The sequence below is a fragment of the Aspergillus oryzae genome, chromosome 5 (assembly GCF_000184455.2).
Source record: "Aspergillus oryzae RIB40 DNA, chromosome 5".
Classification (NCBI taxonomy): domain Eukaryota; kingdom Fungi; phylum Ascomycota; class Eurotiomycetes; order Eurotiales; family Aspergillaceae; genus Aspergillus; species Aspergillus oryzae.
The window spans coordinates 4,151,110-4,173,973 of record NC_036439.1 but is presented as its reverse complement, the minus strand read 5'-3'; the positions used below and the strand labels follow the sequence as shown (position 1 = coordinate 4,173,973).

Sequence of the window (22,864 nt, the reverse complement as noted above, 5' to 3'; positions counted from 1 at the left end):
TTTTCTGCTGATTAGGGTTTAAAGGCATTCTTGACCCACTCGGACCACGGATATGGAAATGAAAGTGGAGCAGCTCTGCATTATCAATCAGTACATAAGCGACTGTTTGCAGAACACCGGCAGAAGGTTGTGGGTCCTAGTCTTTTTCTCATCGAATCACGGCAGTTGAGCCTCGGGATCAATCTCCGGTAATCCGTGCCAAGTTAGCCATATAGGTTCAATAGTGTTGAGCAGATGAAACAGTCATTCTCACTAGGGTTATCGGCATCGCTGCGTTATCCGCCGTACTCGGCTCTACTGGCACTGGACCTATGCAAGGTACATATGCGGACATTATCCAGGAATAGCACCGTCAGATCTGAAGGACAAACTAGTCACTACGGAGTAGTATTGGAAGCATGGAGGTCTTCCATGGTGGCGTCATTGAAAGCCGATGCAATCCGCCACGAGACCCACTTCCACGTTTTTTATCAGCCTGCCTTGGCAACTTTTAATCTATCCCCTGTCTGTTTACATTATCTAGGCGCCGTGGTCAATAATGCAGTTCATAAGCTGGAGGCTAGTCCAATATTGGAAATAGACTAGCCCGTAGCCATACTGGCCCCGTATCAAAAATCTATAAAGGCAAGAGGGACCTTTGGTTCTGGATACACCGTAGCCACCAGACCGACTGTGGAGCTTGAGGGTGGGCTTAGTGGTATATTAACTTCAACAGTAAGTGCAGGTAAGTCCTTACCTACATCGATAATTCAGCTATGTTCAGTAGTGTCTCAAATCATTACCTCAGTCATTGTAGTAGCATATTCTGGTCTTCAGTTAGATTCATCATACCCAGATCTGCCATTGCCAGCATCGCCTTCACTATCTATCAAGTTATGAAGGATAGCACGACACATTGAATGCATATTTGTGAAGGGCACGATGGTCTCAGCGTCCCCGAGAACAAAGGTATTCCCACCAAGGTCATACGGGAATGAGGTGATAGTTGCGACAAACTTTCGGTGTTCTTGTAGCATTCTCAGCTACATTAGACTTGGCACAACACGCTTCGCAAGGGCCATGGTGATATTCTCGTCCATACATCATAAACATCAGGTTCCTTTGCATAGCCTCATGGCAAGTCATCCATCGATGTTGACCACGGGATCCCAATTAGGCCTAGCGCCCACGCGTGCCTCTGTTAGGACCTTCTATCTAGAACAATCAACGATTTCTATCTCTATGAGGATGTGACAAGTCATATTGATCGCACTTCCAGCGGAGTCGTTATTACCAACGACATTCTCCCAGGATGGGTGTTGTAGGGAACTTCCCCGGCTCGATACGCACAGATATATGAGAGATATATATATGTGGAATCGTAATGGAATCGAATCGGATGATCTCGGTAGAGGTTGATTGTCTTTCCCACGTTTTAACTAACCGGACCTTATTTGACATTAACCCCATTTGCTCTTTCCTTTCCCTCACGGTGTCCAACTTGGCTGAGTGGCCTCATGTAGGCCGTACAACAAATCCTGAATCACCCAGAAAAAGGTCGCAGTGCAATGCCAACCAATCGATGGCATACTTTGAAGGCTCAGTTAATGGTATGCTCTGGATCTGGGACCATCTTCTTGGCCCAGTTTGTGGGAAGCGCTCCCCATACCGTCGCATCCGTAGCAGTGATGCAAAGCAATACTCCATGAAGCTATAGCATATTTCTAGTGCTTATAATTTATGAAACGATATAGGAGTGATCGCATAGTTGGTACGAGAGCAAGGCTGGCTTTACGATGAATCCCCTCGTCACAATGATTTGCGCCAGAGATACGTAACTGCTATTACCTGGGCGCGAATTTATTTTTATCTTGATCAATGGTAGAGAAATACTTCGAGCTTCGACAGGGATCTAGTTGGTTATCCTACCGCATATTCTCATAACTATCCCTGATAGGCATGATTCTGTGTATGTCTACGGTAGTACTTATATGATTGAGATTATGGTACGGGTTAACCGCAAAACCCGCCCCCAACCCACCCTAAACTGGCTCTAACTATGAAAATGTTGGGGTTATAACGTCTTGGGAGGCAACTGTATCAACCAATCACAGTATCTTCCTTGATTACAAGAGCTCTCATGATTGGTACCTTTGCTACATGACACATCACAAAGCCGTATTTCCAAGGCTCGGGCCGTGACGGCAGAGACCGTGGGTTCCCAGTTTATCAGATTAAGGCCTATGATTGACAACCCCAGAAGGCTATGCCAAGAGACAGTGGTCTAGGTGGATCGAAGCAATCCAATAATATGAAACCAGAGGTCAGCTGAGAGGGTAAGTGGGCGACCAAGGATGAGAATCTCACCCTAATCCTCACACGAGTGGACTCCTGGCCATAAAGCCGCACGCCAAATCCCCGTGCTAGCAGCTAAGTTGGTCTAGCCTAGTGAAGAAACAGGTGATCGCCGCTTTATAGTCGCACAGCCCTGGTTGAGAAGGGGAGGCCTCTCATTTCTTGAACGATTTCCACTATCTAAGCCCACAGAAATCACAGTAGGCCAACCAAGTAATACTTAATCATTCCATACCTTTATAAATGTTTGTTCCACACGATGACCCACCCACAATAAGAAGTGGTGCCGGTAGGCAGTGCCACGAGCAAGCAGTTCATCTGCAAAAGCAATCATTCCGATGGCATGCGGCTGACCTTGGCTTATTTGGCGCTATTGATTGGGTTGCATCGCTCCACGGAGGTGTTGGTGAGGCGCATGCATATACGAGCTGCAGGGTAAATATGAATAGCACATTCTGGTCTGTCACGGCCGCGCTTGGCATCCCATTCCACTCTAACTGTGCGAGACTTCGAAATGAATCCTTTATATACTTCGTAACTCTGAATGATGACTTCTAAGCCAAAATCGCCATCCAGCCTCTTCACCATGCCGCGACTGGCTAATTTGCGAACAGGGTCAACGGACTATGAGTATGGCCAACTCCCGTATAATCACACACCTGATGGCGAACGTATGTTGCTGTCCTTCACTCTCTATTCTCCCTCGAAATTTGTAACCACTAATGTTTCTTCAGGTGATGTCGCCAATTGCAAATTCCCTTCAATACCTAAGAAGATGGACGAAAGGTGGAAGCGAAATGCCACCTGGGGAATTATAGGGACTGCCTTCTTCCTAATGGTCAGTTTTACGGGAGTCGCGATAGCTTTCACCGTAGTGTTCGCGGTGAAATCCCCCAATGTTGGCGGCTACAGGTCCGACAGCCCAGAATACGCGCTCTACAAAAACACTCGATTTGAGGAATGCTACAGGGCACCAGGATCCACGACAAATTGTACCGCCATGCGGGTCGCACTGAATAGCAGCACCATTACTGGCTTTGGGTACCTCCGCAGTAGCGCGGTATTGAACGAGAACAACAGCTCGGAATGGTGCGAAGCCGTGAGCTGCTTCAATGACTACAAGGTCATTCCGTCTACTCCACGCGATTCGGCCATGTGGCCGACTCTCCTCACTAGCTGGGCCACATGTGCTGGCTTTCTAGTAGGATCACTGTTTCAGCTTTTGTTACAGCAGAAAGCGTTGTACAGCCCGAGAAACAAGCCTTGCAAAGGGCTCGGTGAGGTACACTGGTACAGTTGGCTCTTTATTGGCTATGATCTAGTTTCGTTCATTTGGTGGTGGGTGTCATTTGGTAAACTGGCTGCCGCGCCAGAGAGCGCTGCCACACCCTTCATAGTTGGCTGGGTAATCCCCTGGAAATATGCCGGCCTGTTCAGATACCATCCATTTTCTTGTGCCTTTGGAACCAACCGTCGTGGGAAAAATGTTGCACGGGGGATCTTTTACATCCTAGCAGTCATCCAGTGGATTGCTTCGTGGTACGTGATCCATATCAATCTTCCCTCCCTTACGGCTCCTGGCCCTGGTTGGGGCCTGCGTGCGCCGGATCCAAGCTACGATTGCGTGCAGTCTCAAATCGACGCTGCGCCCGGAGCTTCGACTTGCTCAGCGACACAGATCTGCTCACGCAATTGGCTGTTCGTTGATTTTGGGTTTCATCTCTTATATCTGAATGCGAACCCACTTATCGCTATCGGGTTAATCTTCCTTGCATTGACACTACTGGCCCTTTCGCCTCTCGCCATGATGATCTTTGCTTGTTTCTTGAGAGATAAAAGCCCGAGCTTATCGCCTCGTAGCATGCTACGATGGGCAGATCCAGGACCGATTGCTATCATTTCCTTGCTCTCCGTTTTTGAGATTATTACTGGGTGCATACTGGTTGTCGATATGGTAAAGAGACTCAATGGTACTCCGGACGCGACAGTCGCTTTCGACTGGGAGTGTCAGGCTATTCATGTGGCCTTGAGTCCTTGGAGATATTACATTGATCTGGACTATGAACGGGGGTGGCGGATTGCTAAGTTGTGGTTCAATTCGTGAGGTGGGTAAGCTCTGGGATACAGCGACTGGCAGGGAGCGGCAGACACTCAAGCTTAGGTCGCCTTAGGAGGCGAGAATCTACTGTGGCTCCCTACTGAGTATCGTTCATTTTTTAGTTATACAGTCCATGACGCTACAATTACTTTCGGGTATCAGAATAGTCAGGTCGTTATCATAGGATTCCATACGCTATAATGAATGTTCTTTGTATTCCACATTTCGTATTTTCTAGTGTCTTTGCAAAAGAAGGGCCGTGGAGTGCTGAGAATGAGATTTATATATATTCTTTCCTACAAAAACAAACTCTCCAGTCATTCCTCTGTAATTTTAAAATACATAGCTTGCCACTAAATCTAGATATTTCCATACCAAGGGACAACTTCCAACGCTGGGGAGAATCATTATTCCATTCCCTTCCGAATTTAGTTTAGCCCAGTTTCAGCTTAGGGTTACTACAACAATCAAAGAGCACATACGGTGACACCGCTATCCGGAGACACTACACCACGATTTAGCTCACAGTGAGCAGCTCAGCACGGAATGGGGTAGTAGGATATGAAGGAGCGGTCCAGCAGCGGCCGCCCAAGTATAGAAAGCTGAAAGGGAAATGCTTCTCTCTCACGCTTGGTGCAAGGTCAGAGCAGAATCTATATTTGGGGAGCTGGCAGCAATGGCAAACGCATTGAGGATGCTACTAGCACTGCAACAGTATAGAATCACGCTGCTCACAAGCAATAAGGCAGCCACACTCGCACTGAGGCATCCGCGACAACAGTGGGGCCAGGAATACGTTTGCCAAATATATAAGTCACTTATAAGATTATAAAGAAAAGGAAACAGGATTAATATCCGTTGGGTTCCGGTCCATCCACTATAGGACTATTATGTCTTCCCGGTATATGTGTATGTTGTACTCGCTGTACGTCGCTACAGATAGCAGATAGTCGCCTCGGAATAGACAATGTAACACCATAGGTGAAATATAGTCACCAGGACTAGCTAAATGCATCAGTGGAAGCAAAACCAACATATCCTGATCTACCACGGGAGGCCAAACGGAAACTGCTGTATTAATCTTGACAGAAAAACGCAAGAAAGGTGTGTCTATCAAGGTCACCATTAACCAGCTTGCTCTTTCCCTTCACCGAGCCTCCCCGCATATGATGCTTCCGCACCCGTGGAGCTTTCATGCCATCAACCATATCTCCATTAAAGACGTGAGAGGACTCGTCGATCTCAGTATCCCGGTAACAGTGGCAAGCCTCCGTGGGCTCTTCCTGTGACTCCCCGTCGTCAGACAGTGAGCATTGGCTGCTGATACCTTCCACTGCACTGCCATCAGTTGCTTATTTAGTTAGGTCTGGGGGTTGTGGCATATACAATCCTGGCTTCTGGTCTCTTGACTTCTGTTCATACGGGAAACCATCTCTGCAGGGATTATGCGATCGTCTTGGAAGTAGAATCTTCGATCTTCTCCTACAGGACCATTACGCGTATAGGTAAGTGTTGCAAGCCCTATGCCACGCTGGGGATTGAGAGGCAGTTGGACCCTTCGCTGAGCGAAGTTAGTGGGTTTTCAAGAAAGCATCTAGGAGGGGTAATGGTTCACATACTTCTTCTTCATTGGGAGGACTAGACCTTTGGGGTGTAGACATTGCCACGAAAAGATGGTGAATATTACGTAATCCAGTAGGTCAGAAGGAAAAGTGGGAAGGCTTCAGCATGGTCAACAGGACGGCGTTATTCATTCTTATATAGCACATGAAGTCTCGGGGCTTGTGAGGGGCCGGGGGAGGGGGGAGGGAAGCCTAGAGCCAGGCGGCAGTGGTGCCCGATCAGACAGGGATTATATTCCTGGGACACAGATATACTGGCGTTTGGCTCATTGCACGGTGATATGCACGAGGTTTCACTATCTCATAGGGCGAGAAGCAATTCCCATTGGATATGTACGAATCTAAATCTCGTTTTAAGTATCCTAGCCGCGTTAGTGTCTAGATTTGCGCTCTCTTATCACGTTTTTGTGATTAGTTAACTCTTTGGATAGTCACCATTTGTTATCCACGTTGTGATATGTCAACAGGGTCAAAGCACGCCATCTTGGTCATTTGTAGGCCGTGCAGGTGCACTTCGTGTTGCGTTAATATATACTATTTGTCGCGCATACACCCATGGTAAGCCTAATTGATAGGGCCTTCGAGAGAGGGGCGTCACTAGAGTACTGTATCCTGACCGGTCGGTACGATGCCGTGGCCCCGTACGCTAAACATGATAGTTCACGGGTCGGGCGAGGCTATCCCCGCATTGTCTGTCCATCGAAATCACGCCGACCGTTCAGCGTGGAGGGTCCTGGTAAGAGCACCGTGCGGCGTTCAGCAACTGCCTCAAATTCCATATGCAAGAAGAGGCTGTGGTGAAAGGCACTGCTCAGAGTGAGTAGATCTACTTGTCGCCTCATTTCTCATCTGGAGAAAGAATAACAGAACCAAGCTTCTGCCACTACCCACGGCAGCCAGATAAAATGTCTAAACTGCGTTTGATACGATCCACACAACGACCTTTCCGTTATCGAGTCCCAAAGTGTATGCCAGATCATTGGAGGGCGCGTAGCAAAAGCGTGCTCATCCGCCGCGCCAGTCGCGCCAATTCCCCACATTAGTTAAGGACCTCAACAACTCGGATTGCATTCCACATCTTCTAGCGAGTCAGTAGTGGATACCGTCCGGTCCAGCCGTTAGCAAAACCCCCGCCTTGCCCTACGACGGGGCCTGATGGCATCAGGCTGAAATACACCTGCGAGCGTCTGTTGCCCTTCTCAGTGGTACCACGTATGTAGTTCCCCTTCTTCCCTTCCCACACAGTGCTAAAGCCAAGCTGGCATAATCTTGCCTCATTGTGTTAACAAAAAGCCTACGGATCATGCGTAGATACGAGATACCGCTGAAACTTTATTATAAAGCCTTTCCACTAGTCATCCCATTCTACTTCTTGATTTGCTAGCTGTACGTGCTATTGGCACCGGTGTGAAGCCGGGCGTATAGATCTGGCCTTGGTACTCTATTCTTGAGCCTTGGGCACCGATCGTCATCCATAGTCATGTTATACGATTTCCCCCCTGCTGAGGCCAACATTGATAGTCAGCATGACGGCGAAGCATAACGGACTGTCGCTCCTGATATCAGGGGAGATCAAAACTAGTATAGATTACATGTTAAAGGAAAAAGGAACAACTGACCAAGTGGTAAGGGAAAAGGGAAAAGGGGAAGGCCTAGGAGTAGCTAGAGCTGTTGCCGGACTTCCGCGGCTTCGTTGGAACCATGGGTCAAGGTGGACCCCCAATATATTTACCGTGCTGTTCCTTTTCTCTGGGCGTTGTTATTGGGGCCTGAACCCACGCTAACACCACTAACCCAGAGACGCGAGGTGTCTACTAATTTCAGCCATACAGTAACACCTGGATATAAGCAAGGGTTTGAGCCGACTAGGTGTCCTTTGGTATATCAGTCAGCCTGTTGACTATCACCCCTCCACCAAGCCGTGCGTGCGCGTGGACCTCAGGCTGCGAGAAGAACGATGCCTGCCCATCGAAGACTCTATGGAGGTATGCTTGTATGTATATAAATAGACAAAAAGAGAGAGTTGATGTGTCGGATGATGCTCTTATTGGTGCCAAAGCCAACACTGAAATAACCTAGACCGGCCCCGCAGTGAACATATAAGTACCCGGGGACCCTCCCCCTCTCCCTCTATTTTTCTCTTTTCACTTCCAGCCATCTACATCTTCTCCAAATCCCCATCTCCCCTAAACTATCTTGCCAATTGCCTATGCCGACTATCACGAGCAACATCCCAACCTCAAGGGGTGGGATCCCTCGGCCTTTTATGTCACGGACGGCGCGGCCATCTACGAAGGGGAATCCTGAGAGTTGTTATACGAGATCCTCCGTCGCGACGACGTCGCAGCCCTCCAGCAGTACCAACGACAATGCACGAACCCCATCATCCTCCGGGACTACGGCTACGATTGGGATAACCCCTTCGCCTACGCAATTGAGCACCACAGTTTCCGGGTTTCCGCGCCCTGGTGGAGATGTTCTCGGGGAGTCTAGATTCCTCTGTTGACGAGAGTCTGCAGACGTATCTAGCTCGAGTAGACATATCCCTCATGCATGATATGTGTGCGACGACGGACCTGGAATTATTTCAGTGATTGCTGCGGCGAGAGCCGCCGTTAGCGAGCTTGAGCGGACAGGATTTTCAGGGCCGGACGGCGCTGTTCAGCGCGGCCGTCGGATTGGGAGATGTGGAGAATGAAGAGGAGGAGACGGAAGAGGAGCAAGCACGGCGGGTGGTGACATGAAACCTTTATTTACTGGCTGTTGGATCAGGAAGGGTGCTGTTCGGTGCCGCCGTGCCCCGGGCACTTCCGCCATGGTGGCGCGATTGATCTCTGCAGCAGCTAACACCGAGGAACAAGTGCATACTTGCCAGTGCTGGGGAGGCCTCATCGGATCGAGCATCTACGATATGGGTTAGTTACACCACCCGAGTCACCCCGCTTCATATCGCCAGTCTGTTTTGGAATGCGGACGCCATCCGCGTACTGCTAGACCACTGCGGCCGGGTCGACCGGACGGCCATGGTGAATGCGATGGACAGCAAGGGCCGGCTGCCACTGCACTGGGCGTTGACCCGATCGCAAGGCATCCCTCGCGACTGGCCGTTTGGAGACAGTGACCCTACTGGTCGAGGCCGACCCGGCCGCCGTGAAAGTTCCTCACCCCGAGGGCCCTCCCCCCGTGAGCCAAGCGATCGCGAACAGCCTCTCGTTCTCTGTACTCCGGCTCTTGCTTGCTCATGCAGCCGAGGCTCGCAGCTGTGATCCTGGGGGTCGCAACCTTCTGCATCAACTGACCCTCTACACGTGGGACCAACCGCTGGACCTCGATCTGATCGACCGGGTGCTGGAGCAGGTCAGAGTGAACGACCCCGCTCAGGTCGACGGTAGTAGCGCGCTGTAGTAGCGCGCTGCATTATCTTGTTCGCCATTGGGATCAGCTCGATCTCCTCCGCTATCTCGTTCAATGCGGGGCGACAGTGAATGCCACCAATCATCGAGGGAATACTCCGCTGCATGATGTGATGCGGGGTGGCCTGTTCGTCTTCGACTGGACAGGCTGCTGGAGGAAGCTAGAGCCCGTGGACTCGAATCACTCCATTCAAGCACGGGACGCAATGCTGGAAGTGCTGATCGAGGCCGGGGTCTCCATGGAGTAGCGAAATGGCGCCGGGGACACCCCAACCCAGGTCTGGGACCAGGTGGCCGAACGCCAGAGAAGACGCCTGCCGCAGCGGGACGCTGCACGACAGCTTCTAGCTAGGGGACGAGGGGCGGGCATTATAGGCGGGAGAGATAACAACCTTCTATAGCGTATACAATCGATGCTCGGCGTAGCGGCCAACTCTGTCCAGAGACCGGTAGTCGAATATGAGCAATCCTCCGTTTCCAGCTCATTCTTCCGGGTCTTGTTGTCCTCGACGACGAATGTGACTGACAGGAGTGAACTTGCGATCTTTGAGAACACGAGTCGTCAGAATAAGGAACACAAATCTCCCGAGGTCCAGAACTACTTCATTGCCAAAGGGAGAAGATCCGACTTTTGAGGACTGTACTCTTTGGTGAAATCGCTGATGGTGCCTGGTTTGTGATCTATCACTTGAGGAATTGCAGATTGCGTGAACATTTCGGGCCCCAGGTTTCCTCGCACAGATTATCACTCACCTGTCCTTTTTGCATATTGGCGCAAATCTCATCCCTTTTGATAAAGCTGCAGACTCTCCCGGTTTCTTTTTAAACTTCCGAGGCCGTCGTTGTCAAGGATCACAGATTTCAATGTCTAAAAAATCGGCTCGAAGCATAGAACATCCAGCGCTTTCCCTAAAATCAGTTGGTCACGCAGGCCCAGAAACAGGATTCTGATGCGGACTCACTCGCATCGGTGTCGCCGCTAGCATTGTATATATTTTAGTTAAAATAGAGAATATATTGATAAATCATCAGGGATTTTATCTAGTAGCTTTAAATAGCTGAGAAAGTAAATTCTATAATATGTAGTAGCTAAGAAGAAGCTAGCCTTCAGATAAAAGAAAAAACAATTCAAGAATCTAGGATATTAAGGCACCTTTCCACAGGTGACAGAACTTGACAACTTGTACTGAAAAGGATAGATAGATAGGGTTGGGGATCGGCTCGGCTACCCGGTCGGGCCGATGCCATGTGACACACCGGGGAGTTGTCCGTGAGCCGCCCGCTCCGAATTAGTTTCTCCTCACTCTCGGAGTTGCCAGCAGCGCAAGCAGCAACCATGCCGCCAATAATGAGACCAAAACTCAAGCCCCTCCCAGAGATGGAAGAACAGGAACGAAGGATCCAAGCAGCCATCTCAGATGTTAAACAGGGCAAATTCTCTTCGGTACGCGAGGCAGCTAGGAAATATGGAGTGCCGTCAACAACCTTACGCAACAGGATGAACGGGGTTACCTTTCGGCCAAAAAAATGGGCGAACTGTCACCGAATGACCCAGGAAGAAGAGGATGCGCTGGTACAATGGACATTATCAGCGATTGAACGAAATCAAACTGCCCCCTCGCGGGCGCAGGTCGAAGCAATGGCCAACACCATTCTTGCTAAGCGAGGCACTCCAATTAATGAGACCGTTGGTGGAACTTGGGTGTACATGTTCCTCAAACGACGAGTAGAATTGAAAGAGATCTACTCTCGACGAAGCTATTCTCGCCTGGTCTATGATACAGTTGTTGGGAGTGCTAATGCAGAAAATGGATCGCCATCGGCTAATCCAGACTCTGAAACAGGCCAGCCTGGCCCTCAACGCCTCGCTCTTCCGCCACCTAGAGGTCACTCAACTCACCCGTATTTGGAAGCAACTGAAAACCTAAAGCGATTGGAAACGCTGCTTTCTACGTTCAAAGAATTGGAGACAGAACAAAGTGAGGCAGGGAGCTCTTCTACGCAGACTGCGGTAGATAAGCTCATCAAGGGGTGCGAAATGATTGTGGAGAGTGGTTATAGTCTTCTCAAAGAGAACAGAGACTTACGGGCTGCTCTTGCAGAGAAGAGTTAAGGGAAGACGCTTCTAGTAGGAGGATAACGTTCGACATCCTCATGATACTCTGTCACTGGACCCGGGGGGATCCACGTACGATGTCTATTTATTTATTTGTTCTTTAGCCCTTTCTTTTATTCCCCTTTTCTCTCTATTCTCTTTCTCTTTTGTACCTGTATATACGACAGAAGTGTGAAGAACAAGGCTTCCCGTCTGCTCATGCATACTTAAGCAGACTATCTCAGCTGGGCCTACCGGTAGGATCTAGCTGCCCTAGATTTCATTGTATGGTTATGACTGATCACAAGAATAGTGAAGTCAGGCACTCTCGTTAGGGATACCGCAACTTTGATCCCTGCACAAAAAGCTTCGAAGGGCGGAGACTATCCAATGCAGGCCTCTATTTAATACTATCATCAGTTGTAGGGGTTGGAATCTGCTAGACAAGAGTGAATCAGAGACGGATTCCTGCCCACATACTAGAATCATTAATGGTTATATTGTTAATTTCGAACCGAAAGCAGTCCAAGCTGACCGTCAATCTAACTCGTCAGGATTGTATTATCTTGAGTCAACTCCCAATCCAAGTCGGGTGGTTACAGCCCAACTGAGAAGGCACGACGGCACATACTCAGTAGTGGAGTCAAGTATGTACTAACCTATAAGATTAGGAGTAGTCTATAGGAGTAAAGAAGTATATCTAGTGAGTTATACTAATGGGTATTAAATAGGCATCGATCCTCAAAACCTCTACCAAAGAGTTGAAACAGTATAAACATTAAGGTCAACGTCCTTTCCCAGTGACCATTGGGAAAACTATTGCTAGTAGGTAGTATCATAATCAGGATTGATTTCAGCCTGCGGGACGCCGCCAGGAAACACAGCCGTTACCGTTGCAAATCCGATGATGCCCTCTTCTCTTCCCACAAAGCCCACCTTCTCATTTGTCCCAGCCTTAATGGATACACGCGACTTATCCAAAGAGAGTATACGAGCCACAGACGTTTTGAGTGCATCCCGATGTGGACCAATCTTAGGCCGTTCACATATTAAGCTCACATCGCCATGGGTAATGACGCCATCAGCATCACTGACAAGTTTCCTGGCATGTCGAACAAACTGATCCGATGAAGCACCTTTCCACTTGGGATCTGATGGCGAAAAATGACTTCTGATGTCATCTGCCCCAATCGTGCCCAGTAACGCATTCGTTACAGCATGAAGGCCTACATCCGCGTCTGAGTGGCCCAGCAGTCCGGAGGTATGGGGGATTTTGACATCACAGAGGGTGATTTCTGTCGCAGGACTGAGTCGATGGGTGTCATATCCATGTCCAACGCGGACATCGGGAATAGAAACCTCTGGTAATCGAGGCTTAGCTTGAAGGATTCGTTCCGCTTGTTCGAAATCCGTCGGATATGTGAGTTTCATGTTCTTCTCTTCTCCTTGTATGACACGGACGGATAGGCCTGCTTGCTCAAAGAGAGAGGCATCATCTGTATACTCGACACTTGTATCATAGGCAAGCTGGTCGTGAATCTTCAGTGCAGTGGGTAGCGAAAATGCTTGTGGCGTTTGCGCACGGTATAGACCTTTTCGCGGTACTGTGCGGGAGATCAAGCCATTCTCATCAACGGACTTGATTGTGTCAGAAACTGGAATCGCCAAAATTATTCCGACATCAGGCTGTTCACGCATCCCATGTCGGGTCTTGTCCAACAAAGACGGCGATATAAACCGTCTCGCCGCATCGTGGATCAGAACATGCGATGGGGGTTGTTCCAATGACGACAAGAATATCAAGCCCTCCAGAACAGAAGCCTGTCTCGTGGCCTCGCCAACTGTCTCATATACCTGTCCATCGGCTCCCTCAATCGCATTCGCAAGGAGTGCCGCATCATTCTCATGCCGCACAATTACAATGGGATGGCCGGGATCCCAGGCACGAAAGGCTCGGACAACACGGGATATAACAGTCTCTCCGGCAAGTTCGCGATATACCTTAGAACATTTGGCGTTTCCTGCTCGTGTGCCTGTTCCTGCGGCGACGAGAACAGTGCCGAAAGTTGGGAGCGTTGAGGACATTGGATCTAAAGGGGCCACTATCAGCCTTTATTGCACAAGGTTGGTTCGGAGCACGTACCGTCCGCGTGCAAGCTCAGGATAAAATTAAAGTTTAACAAAAAACACTGGGGATCGGCAGTCCAACTCAGTCTTATATGTGGTAATGGGAAGTTAAAGCTCAAGCTGCAGCTCACGAGTGTTCCTTGCCCCACAGTTCAGCTAAGACCAAAAGCTGTAGATCATTACTACTCCCATCTCGCTAGGTACGTAAAGACCCACAAAGTAATCAAATAAACTAATCCGACTAGCAGAGATTCAAACTTTAGTAGTGCAGTGACATATCTAGAGTTCAAGCAGATCCCCCACCTTCACTGACCGCAAGTTCTGTCGCGTGCCACCTTGCCTTATCCTTATCAGCTTCCCAGGCCACCCAGAATTTCTAACTCCAACTCACCCCTCGCATGAATAAAACAACACAATGGGTCTACCTGATCCCAACCAATTCACACCAATCACCCTACAAATCCCAGCCAAGCTCAACCTCTATCTCCACGCCGGCGCTCTCCGCAAAGATGGCTACCACGACATCACAATGGTCTACCAGGCCATCTCCCTCTACGATACTATGACTATTTCGCCATCCCAGGATCCCTAAGGATTCACAATGACCGTATCCGGAATGGATACCGATCATATCCCAGCCGATGCCCGCAATCTCGTCATCAAGGCGGCGAAACGCCTCGCCGACTTCGCAGGCATCTCAGGCCAAGCGTTGCACTTCAACCTGGTCAAGTCCATCCCCACGGAAGCTGGTCTCGGTGGAGGGAGTGCCGATGCGGCGGCTGCATTGGTTGGGTGCAATCATATTTGGAAGACCGAGCTAAACGACGAGCAATTAATGGAAATTGGGGCGCAGATTGGGGAGGATGTGCCTTTTTGAATCCGTGGGTTGATTGGGATAGGGACTGGGTATCACCAACCGGTAATTCCCGTGGATGTTAATCCTGAGTCAATGCGGACGTGGCACTGGGTGCTGGGGATAATGCCTAGGGGGTTGTCGACGAAGCTTGTGTTTGAGAGGTCGGATAAGTTTATCGCTAGAAGGATAGAGGCTGGGGAGGTATTACCGAGTCAGAGTGAGCAGCTTGAGAAATGCTTGGGGATTGACTGGGGAAGTACCTCCTTTCGACATTTAACTCCCTATTTGAATAATAATCTCCAAGAAGCGGCGGAGGAGTTTGACCCTGATATTGGAGTGGCCTTGCGGATGGGGAGGGAAGCTGGGGCTATTGTGAGTTTGATGGCTGGGTCAGGGACAACGTGTTTGTTCTTGGCTGGTGATGAGGAGCATGCGTAGCGGTTAGCTGGGGAATTGAGTGATAAGCATCTATTTAGGAAGGTTGTTAGGGCTGTAGGTCCGGTTGAGGGTGTTAGTCTCACGGACTAGTGCCACTGTGGGGGGCAATTCTAGAGCTCGAGGCATGCTCCCCGCTAGTACCCGCTGTATGCTGACCGGATGTGAATAATGCTTCACATGTTCAGCTCGGTGGTGTAAGGCAGACTGGAGTATAACGAGATTATTTCTCATCTGCAGGGAATATTCTACATTATGGAATCTGGGCACCAGATAGAATTGCTCATTTCGCTTCTCGGGTGGGGGGAGGGAGGGGGGAATTACGAGCGAACAAGACACCGACAACTGGAGATAGATGTGGAAACCAACGTGTAGAAGGACATATACAGTATGGGAGAGGCCTGTTAGCACCCCTAAGACACTCACAAAAAGACTACCTACCGGGAGGCACTTCACGGGACAAGCAGGCACAGGATAGCGGACTAGATGCTACACGCACTAGAACTACAGCAGAGCGGCTGCCTTGTCCATAAACCTTTACATATATTTTCCTCCTTCATCTTGTCAGTATGGTGTTCAAGGGCTGGACCTTAGACAGTAGAATTGATAAGCGATGCGCAGGTGTCATCGGCAAAGAGAAATATGTTCAACGAAATATACTCCGCTCTGTTACATTCCTGATTGGCCAGGGGGGATAGGCTTCGTAGACTCCAGTAAATTGATGCACTTCCATCGAGAGAGCAGCTGGCACGGCACATGTTCGTGCTTTTCTGTATGTAGAGTGTAGCTCAAGGGCCGTTCTGGTCCCTGCTCAATATTGGTAACTTTTAACTTCTCGTAAGTCTGATATATAAGAAATTCTAACTTTGTATTGACGAAGTACCATGGGTCTGCTGTTGCGGGTCAAGCGGGACAGCTGGCTAGACTAGGGTTGAAGCTCGGCAGGCAGGACCATCGGTTTGCGGAAGCTTTCGAACATGTTGCACTCAGGGAAAAGGATTTCCGAGGCTTCTCGAACAAATAACATTTATTTAGATTGCTTCTATAAGGTGGGCGAATAGTAGACCTCATTGAAAGCTCGGGAAGGTAGTGCGTTACACATTGACCTTATTACGGTGGCCGGCCTCCAGCGGTTTTTTTTTTTTTTTTTTTTTTTTTTTTTCAGCTCGTAATCCCAAGCACACTGGGTTGGAGGAGTCCTTGAATGGATTACCTATAAGAATTCAACCACTTTGGTAATGGAGTTAAAGTGGATATAAGCCATCCCAGACTGCAGGACTTCTGTTATTTGGCATTGCATTGTCAGCCCTGCGTAAGTGGCTGAGACTATACTGCTACTAGTGATACGACATATTGTAGAACCCTTAGTAGAAGCCTCGGATGTAACACTTATGTATCCTAACGATGGTTAAAGTTCAGCAAAAATGGTGGCATTAAGATAGGGTTCATGGACCTCCAGTGGCAAAACCTAGGGCTGGTGATGACATCTGCGACTCCGCAATTTCCCAAAGCGGATAAAGGTATGGCTGTCATTTCCCCAACCACTGTACGGGTGATCGTCCGATGCAATAGACATTCAATGGTTCCCCAGATCCACTCGGCCGGAGGAAAGCTAATTCTTAGACCCATCCTTTCGGAGATCACCGCCTCCAGGGCTCCAGTAGCGAGCTTCCTCTTTTGATTTCCGCTACATGGTGATTGGTACATTCGGATTTGCTTGACCATGTGGGATCTCATGGTTACGACCCTGCCAAGTGATTACTTTTAGGGCCTGGGATCCCCCTCTTCAGCGGATAGACTGCAAGATAACAATATTCAGTTCTAGCTGAACAGGAAAGCAGGAGATGATTATGGAAAGCCAAAGCGCTTCAAATAATCTCTTAGTCATATCGACCGATCTCATAATTCTTGGGTTATTGTCTCTCCGTGTTATTAGTTGTGTGTAGCAGATCTTGTTTACCTCTGCTATAATATCACATAACCCTGGCCACCTCCAGGTATTCAATCGGACATAGAGTTGCTATATCCACTGTGGTCTAGTGAGGACAACAGTGAAAACAGGGCCCGGGACATCAACCGTCATTGCTGTCATAAAGCACAACCGATATGCCCGAGGAACACATCGACCAGACTGTCCAGCACTGGAACACGGCGTTGCAGATCTTATGTATCAGTGCCACTACACTTTGCGTCGCCCTTCGAGTTTACACTCGGATGTTCGTGTTCAGCGGCTTGGCCAAAGAAGACGGTGCGTTTCGTGAGATGATATCATTCACAGTTGACTGACTAAGACAGCGGCCTGCTTGGGTGCCTGGGTATGTTTCACACTGGCACTATCTCAAACCCGTGCTAAGCATTTGATCACAGTCTCTTGGAGTCGGCTATTCAGCCATTGCACTCGCCAGTACGTATACCGCCACGCCACTAGTTACGCCGCTAATCTCCCACAGTGGGCTATCACGGAGGAGGTCTTCACATAGACAAAGTGTCGGACCACGACCAACGCATTTTCCATAAGGTATGCCGGATTACCTACCTGGTTTGAGAGAGCCACAAAAGCTGATAATACCAGACCGTCTACGGAACAATGATAGTCTACGGGCCGGCAGCCTACCTAACCAAACTGTGTCTCCTTTGGATCATGACACGGGTCTTCCACCCTTTCCGCAAGGCAGTCATCTTGATCTATATCTTTCTCGGCCTGATGCTAGCCTACTACATTCCGGCTTTGATTGTCAAGATCTGTATCTGCAACCCCATATCGAAGTTCTGGGCCCCGGCCACTCCGGGTAGCTGTCTGAATCAATCCAAGATCACGCTGGCAGATGCAGTGATCAGCGTCGTCAGCGATCTCATTATCCTCATCATTCCAGTAGCAATAGTATCGACATTACATCTACCGACCCGAAAGAAAGTCCGCGTCATAGCCCTCCTCAGTGCGGGGGGACTCGCCTGCGCATCCAGTATTGCCCGACTAGTCTTGATCGTGAGTACTGCCAAATCTCAGGACATCACAATGTCCTTCATGCGCATCAACATGCTCGGGTATACCTTCTCCCTCAGCGTCAGCCCTCAATCAAATCCAACTAATCTAGTCAAACTAGAAACGCCGAAATTTCCCTAGGGATAATCTGCGCCTGTCTCCCCGCCCTCTCAGCCCTCACCACCCATATCTATCACCAGCACCTCCATAGCCAGCATACCTGCATATGTTCCCTGGGCAGCTCAGAGCATTCCCGGCGTCGCGGGTTTTGGCGAAGAGCCTCCGATCAAGACGCCTTGTTTCAGAACGCTCAAGCCGACCCTCAGATCCGGGCTATTATTTATGGGCAAGGGGATAACTTCGGGAGCACGGGGAATGCTATTGAGATCTTTCGGACGGTGGAGATTTCGACGGAGGGTACTAGCGCTTGATGTTCGCTATACAGACACAGACAAGTTAAGTATGGTAGGCAAGAAGTCCTTACTATTAGTAGACTGATGGGAAAACCTTTAATTGTTATACAGGAAACGTTATACTAAACTTTTACAATCCACGAAGATGATGTAACAAAATGGAATATATCCGTACGACATATATGCAACACATGATACCAAACTTATATATTGGACTTTCGAAGGTTATATGAAAACTGCGTAATGGGCCTTTTTTATTGAATATCTTCCAGATCAACGGAAGCATGATGCATTTTGGACAGACAAGTAATTACATTACGTCAGAGAGTAGACGGAAGATATTGCTGCAATCTGACAGATATCCCTTCTGATGCTCCCTTACAACCAACAGCCTTAGCTAATACTTTTGTGTTGCACACAGAGTAGATCGAATAACCACACTGACATTCTTGCCCATGAACCGTTATCTTCTTATGCAATATCATCCCACGCAGAAAGTGTTCCCAGCCATCGAGGCACTGGAGGGAAATAAAATGGTAGAGCCCCCCCGGATCGTTCCAGGCAGCTCGATCGCAACTTTGCTTGAAACACTAGCCGGCATCCTGTCAAGAGCTACCGAGGTAATGGGCAGCCCAATAACTCTCTTTCCACCAGACTAACCGACACGTATAGTGGTGTACTTTACCCCAGGTTTCTGGCATTCGGCTAGAAAGGCTATGACGTCGCTCATAAGCAGACAGCCCGTCATTGACTCAATGTGATAAGACCTAAGGAATATATCAGCTAAAGGGGCATGAGCTAAAGGGCAGAGGGGGGTAGGGGCTTTATACATTGTCTGGTAGCCCGAATAGTCACGGTGGCATTCGATCAGCATTTGCTGGCATGGAGGCTGCGTGGCCAGCATAGTCATCCATGATACTGGTGTGTCGTCGAGGTTTGCCTCGAACATGAAATGCCCCTTCGTTTGAAGCTCGTCTATTAGTTCTGCATCTTCTCCTGGAGCTTTGGGCAGTGGCACGCCGATTTGGTCGAAAGCAGGGTTCAGCCTCCATGCTTTTTCGTCGGAGATTGGTCGCGTTTGAGCGTGCTTGAGCTTCGAAGACGATTGATACCAGCAGGCCACGTGCAGTACCGGGGATGTTTGGATAAGATCTCTCCAGCGACGGCAAACACGCTGTGCGCGAAGGATTTCCACTGGATCATCCAGCTGCAGAATGATATGTTCGGTAAGCTCATAGATGAGGAAGGTTTGCTCGGCAGATGATGGCATCTTTAGGCTTTCTGCGTGAAATATCATGGATATGTCCTGGTGAATAAGTAGAGAGGGACACCGGTCACAGCTAATATACTCATTCGTGGACGGCAGGTTCTATTCCACTTGGGGATCGTACGAAGGCTCAGCTGCTGCCGTTACTATGTTTGGAAGTTATGGAGTATGTATCGATGTCCGAATATTTTGAAGTGGGGCGTATTTGTATACCGATTAGTTCTACCTCCCGCCCTCTGCAGCGTTTGTGATTTGCTGGGTAACGATGTTCCATAATATGGTACGCTCCACTTGGCCAGAAACGGTAGGTGGATGCCACAGGCTCCACCTCCAAGGGAGGCTACTAGTAATATGGCTCGTACATCTGAGTTCGAACAAGCTTCTAGGCCCTAGAGTCCTTCGGATACTCAGCTTCAAATTCCTGTCTCATTCAACAGTATGCTGTTTTAGTAGATTTAGTTCAAATAGCTGAAATACTTCATACTGTATACACCTCGACTCCTCGAGCAGTAGATTATATAATCAACAGGTCACGTCGCGTGTAACAATGTACGTGCGACGCGGGCAGATCTGACCGTCGGGTCATCCGACTCTCTTGATGTCATTTAATCTAGCCTACGTGCTACTGTGCCCTGGAAATCGCGTTCTTCCCATAATATGTTTTAGATGACCAATTGTCCCTTGCTCTACCATGTCTTTCAATTCGAGATGTACGAGGCGGACTATGCGCTGTTACCGTTGTCGGTCGTGGGGATGGGAATCGGTCCTCCTGGAGAATCCTCCAGTCTCGCAGTCAAGACCTCGACCCCGGTTTCTGTGACCAGCAAGGTGTGTTCTCCAGAGATATTAGCATAAGGCTTTCTACGTGATATGCATGCTGTACTCACCAAACTGAGCCGTCCGTTTGCCATCCACCGTCACATTTGTCCAGTCATCGGGCCAATAGATTTCCCGCGGTTTGCCAAGCGTCAGAATGGGTTCGATTGTGAATGTCATCCCCGGTTTGCACACTCCGGGCACCTTACTGTTGGCATAATGAGGGATCCAGGGCGGGGGGTGGAATTCGGTGTTGATACCATGGCCACCCCAGGTCGTGTGGACGCTACAGTTTCGGGACTTGGCATGCTTCTCAATGACCTTGCCAAAGTCTCGGAGGAGGGTGCCAGGCTTTACGAGCTCGATTGCCATATCCAAGCACTCTCTGGTCGTTTCCACCACTCGGACCGAGTCAGGATCCGCCTTGGCTCGATCACCCACGTAATACGTTTCGTTCACGTCAGCGTGGTAACCACCGTGATATATTGATATGTCGAGGTTCAAAATATCACCATCGAGAAGAATCCGCTGATCCGGAATGCCATGACAAACTACCTCGTTAGGAGACGTACAAAGCGATTTGGGGAAATGATTATAATTCAAAGGCGAAGGGTAGGCCTGTCTGTATTAGCAAGAAAGATAAATTATATAAGTCACCAGGGTGCAAGTGGCACCTACATTCCGTTCGATACAAGCCTTGTGACAGACCTCGTCCAGGTAGTCCGTGGTAATGCCTGGCCGGACCTCCGCGGCGGTGATATCCAGTACCTCCCGAGCTAAGCGACACACTTTGCGCATTGCCTCCTGCCCCTTGGCGTCGAGAATATCAATCTTCGACCGGTGCAAGCGCCGCTCCCCTTTCGGGATGCCGGTCTCAGACCAGTCCGGGCGTTTGATCGACGTCGGAAGGGTGCGCATCGGAGACAGTGGATAGACCGGTCGAACCGACCCGGTAAAGGAGTAGGTGGGGAAAGGATTATAAAGCCCAGTAGCTGGATCGGGTTCAGTGACAATCTTTGAGTGGATCATTAGACGGAGATCACCATTCTGTGTCTTACCTTGAGCCGTTTTGTGGACGGTCTTGTGTTCGGCCTACCTCACGAGCTCAGTCAACGACGAGATTCTAGTCACTAGCAGATATGGAAACCCACCCAGTTCTTCTTGAAGCAATCTTGGGAGCAGAAGTAGCTGTCTTTCATGCCCAACTTCAGACAAGTCGGACACTGTAAGGCTTCGGCTTCATTGTGACAGTCGACTCCGAGGCACTTTCTCTTGGAGGGCATGTCGGATGCGATGTCGCCGATGGTGCTGGAACGTAGTGATCAAATGGAAATTTAGAGCGGGAAGAGAGATTCTGAATCAGCATGAGTGGCACTTGGTTCTTTGCGTGAGTGGAGGGACGCCATCGTTCGATCGGGAAACCGCGCCGAATGTAACGGGCGTGCACGTGAGGGGTGAAACTCCGAGCTTCTTGACTTTTAACTCGTTGAGTCAGCTCAGGGCCAGCCCCTATTAGTACTAGTTTAGTTACCTTAGACCGCGGAATCCACCCTTTGATAGGCTGATCCTCGGAGCTGTCCTGAAGATCCACCTATTTCGGTGGGGTTAGCGTGGGGTCCGGCCCGAAATACTGTTTGCATCTAGTGCAATACTATGTTTGGACAAAGGGATGCGGTGTGGGTTTTCCTCGCAGTAGCAAGTTGCCCAGTAGATCATTTTTCCTGCCTTGTATCAGCCATTTGCAAATGTCACCCCCATGTGAGGCTAATCAGTAAGTTCCGCTATTGCCTTCCCTATTTGCATATATAGAGACCGTCTTTCAAGCCCTAACCATATGATTACTCTGCAATATGGCTACCCCCGTATTGAACTTGGTATGTGTGCACACTTTAATGTAAGAATCAAAACGAACAATACATGGCTTAACAGAATAACCACGTGATCGGTACGCATGGAAACTAGAAGCAGCCCCTTCTCCGCTTATGGGCCAACAACCCCTTCTAAAATCGCACGAAATGTCGACTCTTGGCAGTGGAAAATTATTGTCCTTATGATAATGTACGTGGCAGGAATAGGTCCAACCCCTAACAAGCGCTTTGAATGAGTGTATATGAGCCGTTTACTTTGAAACTCCAGCACTGGGTTGGCACCGGTCAGTTCTTTCCTGCAATTGACCGGACTCTTCTCCCGTCGTTTTGACAGTCGTCAAAGGGGGGAGGCATCTATGAATGGAATGTACTGTCGGGGGCATGTAGTGTTAGACGATGGAACTGTGCCTTGGAGGTATGCCTGAATATGTCCAAAGTAACAATCCGACGCCCCCTGGTTGATGACCGTATGCTGGATTTAGAGGAAACATCCCGCGAGTAAGCCTAGACTCTTGGTCGAGATGGCTGTGGAATTGG

General features: G+C 49.2%; 8 protein-coding genes across 8 annotated transcripts; 3 read left to right on the top strand and 5 right to left on the bottom strand.

Moving 5' to 3' along the window:
* Nucleotides 1–519: 519 nt before the first annotated feature.
* AO090113000053 (uncharacterized protein) lies at nt 520–1,016 on the bottom strand (the record flags this gene model as incomplete). The annotated part of the gene is made up of 2 exons (XM_023237791.1): nt 520–643; nt 832–1,016. The coding sequence occupies 2 exons, from the start codon at nt 1,014–1,016 to the stop codon at nt 520–522; spliced, it is 309 nt and encodes a 102-aa protein (XP_023092584.1).
* Nucleotides 1,017–2,881: 1,865 nt separating this feature from the next.
* Nucleotides 2,882–4,438, top strand: AO090113000052 (uncharacterized protein; the record flags this gene model as incomplete). Its single annotated transcript, XM_023237790.1, has 1 exon — nt 2,882–4,438. The coding sequence occupies one exon, from the start codon at nt 2,882–2,884 to the stop codon at nt 4,436–4,438; it is 1,557 nt and encodes a 518-aa protein (XP_023092583.1).
* A 1,070-nt stretch (nt 4,439–5,508) lies between these two features.
* Nucleotides 5,509–5,864, bottom strand: AO090113000051 (uncharacterized protein; the record flags this gene model as incomplete). The annotated part of the gene is made up of 2 exons (XM_001824193.3): nt 5,509–5,765; nt 5,819–5,864. 2 exons carry the CDS (start codon nt 5,862–5,864, stop codon nt 5,509–5,511), a joined length of 303 nt encoding a protein of 100 aa, XP_001824245.3.
* A 4,981-nt stretch (nt 5,865–10,845) lies between these two features.
* Nucleotides 10,846–11,580, top strand: AO090113000050 (uncharacterized protein; the record flags this gene model as incomplete). The annotated part of the gene is made up of 1 exon (XM_023237789.1): nt 10,846–11,580. One exon carries the CDS (start codon nt 10,846–10,848, stop codon nt 11,578–11,580), a length of 735 nt encoding a protein of 244 aa, XP_023092582.1.
* Nucleotides 11,581–12,384: 804 nt separating this feature from the next.
* AO090113000049 (uncharacterized protein) lies at nt 12,385–13,647 on the bottom strand (the record flags this gene model as incomplete). Its single annotated transcript, XM_023237788.1, has 1 exon — nt 12,385–13,647. One exon carries the CDS (start codon nt 13,645–13,647, stop codon nt 12,385–12,387), a length of 1,263 nt encoding a protein of 420 aa, XP_023092581.1.
* Nucleotides 13,648–17,567: 3,920 nt separating this feature from the next.
* Nucleotides 17,568–18,104, top strand: AO090113000047 (uncharacterized protein; the record flags this gene model as incomplete). The annotated part of the gene is made up of 1 exon (XM_023237787.1): nt 17,568–18,104. The coding sequence occupies one exon, from the start codon at nt 17,568–17,570 to the stop codon at nt 18,102–18,104; it is 537 nt and encodes a 178-aa protein (XP_023092580.1).
* Nucleotides 18,105–18,857: 753 nt separating this feature from the next.
* Nucleotides 18,858–19,646, bottom strand: AO090113000046 (F-box protein; the record flags this gene model as incomplete). The annotated part of the gene is made up of 2 exons (XM_023237786.1): nt 18,858–18,988; nt 19,037–19,646. 2 exons carry the CDS (start codon nt 19,644–19,646, stop codon nt 18,858–18,860), a joined length of 741 nt encoding a protein of 246 aa, XP_023092579.1.
* A 719-nt stretch (nt 19,647–20,365) lies between these two features.
* On the bottom strand, nt 20,366–21,742 carry fpaI (putative methionine aminopeptidase, type I; the record flags this gene model as incomplete). The annotated part of the gene is made up of 4 exons (XM_023237785.1): nt 20,366–20,478; nt 20,531–21,077; nt 21,117–21,551; nt 21,611–21,742. 4 exons carry the CDS (start codon nt 21,740–21,742, stop codon nt 20,366–20,368), a joined length of 1,227 nt encoding a protein of 408 aa, XP_023092578.1.
* Between the last annotated feature and the right edge of the window lie 1,122 nt (nt 21,743–22,864).